General features: G+C 46.6%; 1 protein-coding gene across 2 annotated transcripts in view; it reads right to left on the reverse strand.

Annotated features, from left to right (window-relative positions):
* Positions 1-5,547, reverse strand: part of LOC140399280 (prostaglandin E synthase-like) — a 32,846-nt gene extending 27,299 nt beyond the window's left edge. Inside the window, exons 1-2 of one of the 2 annotated variants that reach the window (XM_072488753.1) lie at positions 5,277-5,513; positions 572-654 (exon numbers count right to left, since the gene is read on the reverse strand). In XM_072488753.1, the coding sequence (XP_072344854.1) occupies positions 572-654; positions 5,277-5,381 (188 nt within the window). In that variant the 5' untranslated portion in view covers positions 5,382-5,513. Of the gene's footprint in view, positions 1-571; positions 655-5,276 lie in introns of both variants that reach the window. The other variant, XM_072488754.1, reaches the window with a different exon arrangement.
* Between the last annotated feature and the right edge of the window lie 453 nt (positions 5,548-6,000).

Raw genomic sequence — 6,000 nt, forward strand, 5'->3', positions numbered from 1 at the left:
CTTTTCCTGTTATTTATTATATAGGCAAGGATTCATGTGCTGAACAAGTGGAGTTTTCCAAAATGTGCTCTCAGTCCCAAGCCAATGCGCAAGAAGGAAATGTTTCCCTTCTGAAAGATGATTGGCTACAGAAGCAGAGGCAACAGTAAGAACATCGAGTTGTGACGTGAGATTCGCTGCCTGGTAACAGCAAGTTCAATAATAACTTTTAAAAAGAGAATAGCTACTGGGACAGTAGACAAAATGCAGAGCTATGAGGAAACAGCGAGGCAATGAAGCTAGTTGGATGGTTCTTCTACAGGGCCAGCATCGGATGGGCCGAGTGGCCTCCTTCAAGCACAGGGCTAAATAGCTGGCCTTTAAAGCAGACCAACCAGGCCAGCAGCACGGTTCAATTCCCGTACCAGCCTCCCCGAACAGGCGCCGGAATGTGGCGACTAGGGGCTTTTCACAGTAACTTCATTTGAAGCCTACTTGTGACAATAAGCGATTTTCATGTCATTTCATTTTCGTCTCAGCACTGTTTCACTCTATGATTCCACAAGTCGCCCATAGAAAACGATAGCGTTACCTTCGACTTCGCTCCACGTCAGGATCGGTTCGATAATACTCCAGCCCGCCATGCCTCAATGCATCCTCTGGGTTGATAAAAGCCTGTTGAGGAGGAGGAGGTGGAGGGAGATGGGTGAAGCCATGTTGAGACTTTATAGGAAAAGTAAGAGTCAATAAATAACTATGGCATCAGTGTTTCCGCAACTGTTCAACAGGGTTTCACAGCGAAAACGATGTTGTGAAAATGGTTTTCTTCACCCTTTCTCTGTTAACCCTCTCCAACAACAAACACATTTGTACAGGATCTTTAAAAAAGCACAGAGACTCAATGTCCTTCACAGGAGTCTTACCAAACAAAATCTGACATCAAGCCACCCAAGGAGATATGAGGATGGTGACCAAACATTTTGTCAATAGGGATGGTTCTGAGGAGTGCCTTAAAGGAAGATTGAGATGTTTAGGGACACAATTCCAGAACCTAGGGCCCAGACAGCTGGAGGCATGGTCACCAGTAGTGGTATGACAAAAATCAGGAACGCTCAAGAGCCCAGAATAGGAGGAGGGCAGATTTTTTTGGAGGGTTGTGAACCTGAAGGAGATTGAAGAGATCAGGAGGGGCAAGGCCATGGCAGGATTTGTACATGGAGATTATAGTTTTGAAATATCGGTGTTGCCAGACCAGGAGTGAATGTAGGTTAGCAAGCACAGAGGTGTGTGTTAGTACAGGGGCTGCAGGGATTTCATCATCCATCCTTTCCTTTCTCAAAGGTTTTGACTGCTTACCAGTCTAGAGTTTCATGTGTGTCAAGAATCCTCCAGTAACTTGTCCAAATGGCCCTTCACCTTGCGTGGAGGCCTATCCAGTCTTGGGTGGTGGGCTATTTGACTGTAAGAGGTTGCAATCACAGGTGGGCCAAATTCTACCCGAATGCTTACATGTGGACACTTTCACCTGACTTTCTCAGTCCTCTTATTAATAATAATAATAATAATTGCTTATTGTCACAAGTAGCTTCAATGAAGTTACTGTGAAAAGCCCCTAGTCGTCACATTCCGGCGCCTGTTCGGGGAGGCCGGTACGGGAATTGAACCCACGCTGCTGGCCTTGTTCTGCATTACAAACCAGCTGTTTAGCCCATTGTGCTAAACCAGCCCCTGTCTGGTTGATTTTCTGCCCCCGCTACACTGTCTCCCCGGTTGGCTGCCAGCTGTGACTCAGCGCTAGCGCACTCACCTATGGGTCCAATGGTCATGGTTGACACTCCCAGTGCAGTAACTGAGGGAGTGCAGCACTGTCCATCGGATGAGACGCTGAACAGAATTTCATCTGCTCTCCTAAATGGATGTAAAAGACCCCACGGCATCATTTCAAAGAACAAAAGGGAATTTCTCCCCTGGTATCCTGGCCAATCAACCAACATTACTAAATGAGAGATGAATGGTCATTATCATAGTTCTGTTTGTGGGATCGTGCTGTGCCGAGAGTGGCGGTCGCCTTTCCGACGATAATGCCTGCCTTTTTAAAATGGCAGTTTGTTGGCTGTAAAGATGTTCCGAGGCCACGAAAGGAGCGATAGAAATGCAAGTTCCTTCGTGGCTAAGCTGATGGGGTTAGATGAAGTGGGATGGTGGGGGGGGGGGGAAGCACCTGTAGAGCATAAACAACGACATAAAAACCGAATGGTCGGTTTTGTGCTTTAAATCCGAGCAAGGCAAGCTTCCCATGTGCCGCTCATATTTGTTAAATAACCTCTCCAGTCAACTCAGGCTGGTGTGGGTTTACACAGAACGACAATATAAAACCAGATCATTTGGTCCAATCAGTCCATGTTGGTGTTTACCCTCCATCCCATCAGTTACTTCAATTCCACGTGCCCACCTAGATTATTCCCCTTTCTTTCATGCACCTATCTGACATTATTCTAAATGTTGATGCAACTTCTATATCAATGATTAGTTCTAGTTTCATTGCAAAGTCTCATAAGCTGATGTATGAAACTTTTCTCTTGCTCTCGATCAGTATTTCCTTTGGAATTCGGTCCCTAAACCTCTCCATCTCCCCCTCCTTCCTAAAACCTATCTCTTTAGGGCGGCACGGTGGTGCAGTGGTTAGCACTGCTGCCTCATGGCGCCGAGGAGCCGGGTTTAATCCCGGTCCTGGGTACCTGTCCGTGTGGAGTTTGCACATTCTCCCCGTGTCTGCGTGGGTCTGACCCCCACACAACCCAAATGATGTACAGAGTAGATGGATTGGCCACACTAAATTACCCCTTAATTGAGAAAACAAAACAATTCGGTACTTCAAATTTCTCCCCAAAAAATCTCTTTGACCAACTAACTGGTTATTTTCCTTAATATCCCAATGCTTCATCTCAATGTCACATTTTGTCTGCTCATGTCTCTGTTTACAATGTTAACGGCTTTATATTAATGCAAATCGTTGTTTGTAAGTCTTAGAACATAAGAACGTAAGAACTAGGAACAGGAGTAGGCCATCTGGCCCCTCGAGTCTGCTCCGCCATTCAATGAGATCATGGCTGATCTTTGTGGACTGAGCTCCACTCTCCGGCCCGTACACCATATCCCCGAATCCCTTCATTCTTTAGAAAGGTATCTATCTTTTTCTTAAAAACGTTTAAAGAAGGAGCCTCAACAGCTTCACTGGGCAAGGAATTCCAGAGATTCACAACCCTTTGGGTGAAGAAGTTCCTCCTAAACTCGGTCCTAAATCTACTTCCCCTTATTTTGAGGCTATGCCCCCTAGTTCTGCTTTCCCCGACCAGTGGAAACAACCTGCCCGCATCTATCCTATCTATTCCCTTCATAATTTTATATGTTTCAATAAGATCCCCCCGCATCCTTCTAAACTCCAATGAGTACAGTCCCAGTCTACTCAACCTCTCGTCAGAATCTAATCCCCTTTTAATAATCTTTTACATGTTAATCTTTTGGTTGATGCCACCTGACTCCACACGCCCCCTGAATCACTGGAAACGAGCCACTTTTATCTGCTCTGTCCGATCCTTTCTGAATTTAAAACTTCTGTTTGAAACTCGTTCGAAAGATTTGAGGTGGAAATACATCAGACAGGATCCAGACTGGGGCTGAATCGCCCGGTTAAATTTTTCAAACTGGGTTTGCCCAGAGCAGTGATAGGCAACCTGGGCAAGGACAAGGGGGGGGTTAACCTTAAAACTAGAGCCAGGCCAGCTGGAAGAGAAGACGGGGAACACTTCAACACGTAGAGTGGGGGACTCTTTCACAGAAGGAGCAATAGATACCAGCTCAATTAATCATTCGAAATCTGAGGAGATGGAGAGATTTTTGGACAGCCATTAAGCGATATGGCATGGCATCGCAGTGGGGTGGCATGGTAGCACAGTGGTTAGCACTGTTGCTTCACAGCGCCAGGGACCCAGGTTCGATTCCTGGCTTGAGTCACTGTCTGAGCGGAGTCTGCACATTCTCCCCGTGTCTGCGTGGGTTTCCTCCGGGTGCTCCGGTTTCCTCCCATAAGTCCCGAAAGACGTGCTGTTAGGTGAATTGGACATTCTGAATTCTCCCTCCGTGTACCCGAACGGGTGCCGGAGTGTGGTGACTAGGGGATTTTCACTGTAACTTCACTACAGTGTTAATGTAAGCCTACTTGTGATACTAATAAAGAATGTTATTATTGCAGAGTCAAGGATGGTTAAGATGCAGAGCAGGGAGGCAGCACGGTGGCGCAGTGGGTTAGCCCTGTTGCCTCACGGCACCGGGGTCCCAGGTTCGATTCTGGGTCGCTGTCCGCGTGGAGTTTGCACGTTCTCCCCGTGTTTGCGTGGGTTTCGCCCCCACAACCCAAATATGTGCAAGGTAAGTGGATTGAACACTCTAAATTGCCCCTTAATTGGAAAAAATGAATTGGGTACACTAAATTTATATTTAAAAAATGATGCAGAGCGGCCACTGAATGACAGAATGGGTTAGAGGGGCTGAATGGACTACAGGGATTCCTACGTTATTCACACCTCCATATACTTCACTGTTGTTTTCTCGGTCTTCCGAAACACAGTGAAAAGTCTCTGAACGCGACTGGAGTAAATGATATAGCCTCGAATGTAGCCACAGTCAGGGCAAGGCTGACCAGCATGTTAAAGGGAAATGCCTCGGTGCAGGAGTGAATGCCCAATGATGAGCGAAAAATAAACGTTTTACTCTCGCTTCGAAGAGTAAAAGTCCTGACCACACTGGGGTAAGACCTCTTTCGTGCTCTGAATCGACCCAAAAGACACGCAGATTTCCCTTTCAGGAACCTGGATCCTCCCTGGTTGCTGTTTGTGGTGACAGGAAAGAATTCGCCGGCGGTGCGTTTAGGATTGCAAACTGACATTCATCCAGGCAGGATTACCTTGAGCGTGTTTGCCAAACTGCTGTTCACACCGAACCAAAAAACTCCCCCACCCCCCCCCCCAAAAAAAAAATATTAGAACCAATTATCCAAAGTTTCAAACTATTGTAACTTTTACTAGTTGAATATAAGGGCATCCAGAATGTCACAGATTCCTAACCCAATCTAATTTCAAGATATTGACACAACATAGTAGACGTTCTCCCCAACAACCAACAAAAAACATCACCTCCCCTCTCTCTCACATACATTTCCAAAAGTTCCTGCTCAAGACGGAAGTGCTGCGTGTTATTTTTTTTAAAACTAGCATTATTACTACTGCTACAGTCATCACCTTTTTGTGGAGCCGCAGTTGCCCGGTGATCACAGCCAGCGTGTACAGTTTGAGGATGAGCAGGGTGCTGTAGAAAGTGTAGCAGGCGAAGACTGGATTGTCCATGTTGCGCTTGGAGACTGAGACAGGGTGATGCGAGCCAGCGGCAGCGGGCGCTGGAACTACTCCACGCCCTCTCTGACCCAGCCCTGCGCTCTCCACACTGCGATAGGCTGGTTTATCCACACTTCATCCGCTTCCAACAAGGATCACCAAGTGTTTAGCGAAGGAGATTTTGCTGGCCAGGGCAGTACAGTGAGTCTGGTAGCCTGTCTCTTGTCTGCTAAGTCCAGCAGTGTTGATGTCAACCCACTTGTGACACTAATAAAGAGTATTGTTGGTTATTGTTGGAGCACTCCCAACATTTCAGTCAGGAAGGTTATGGGCTCCAGTCCTACTCCAAAGAGTTGAGCTCGAAGCCGCTACTAGTAATAATAATAATCTTTAGTGTCTCAAGTCGGCTTACATTAACACCGCAATGAAATGATATGATAGTTGCTTATTGTCACAAGTAGGCTTCAAATGAAGTTACTGTGAAAAGTCCCTAGTCGCCACATTTCGGCGCCTGTTCAGGGAGGCTGTTATGGGAATTGAACCATGCTGCTGGCCTGCCTTGGTCTGCTTTCAAAGCCCTGTGCTAAACCAGCCTCTATTACTGTGAAAATCCCCTAGTCACCACACTCCA

Source organism: Scyliorhinus torazame, chromosome 22, assembly GCF_047496885.1.
Source record: "Scyliorhinus torazame isolate Kashiwa2021f chromosome 22, sScyTor2.1, whole genome shotgun sequence".
Classification (NCBI taxonomy): domain Eukaryota; kingdom Metazoa; phylum Chordata; class Chondrichthyes; order Carcharhiniformes; family Scyliorhinidae; genus Scyliorhinus; species Scyliorhinus torazame.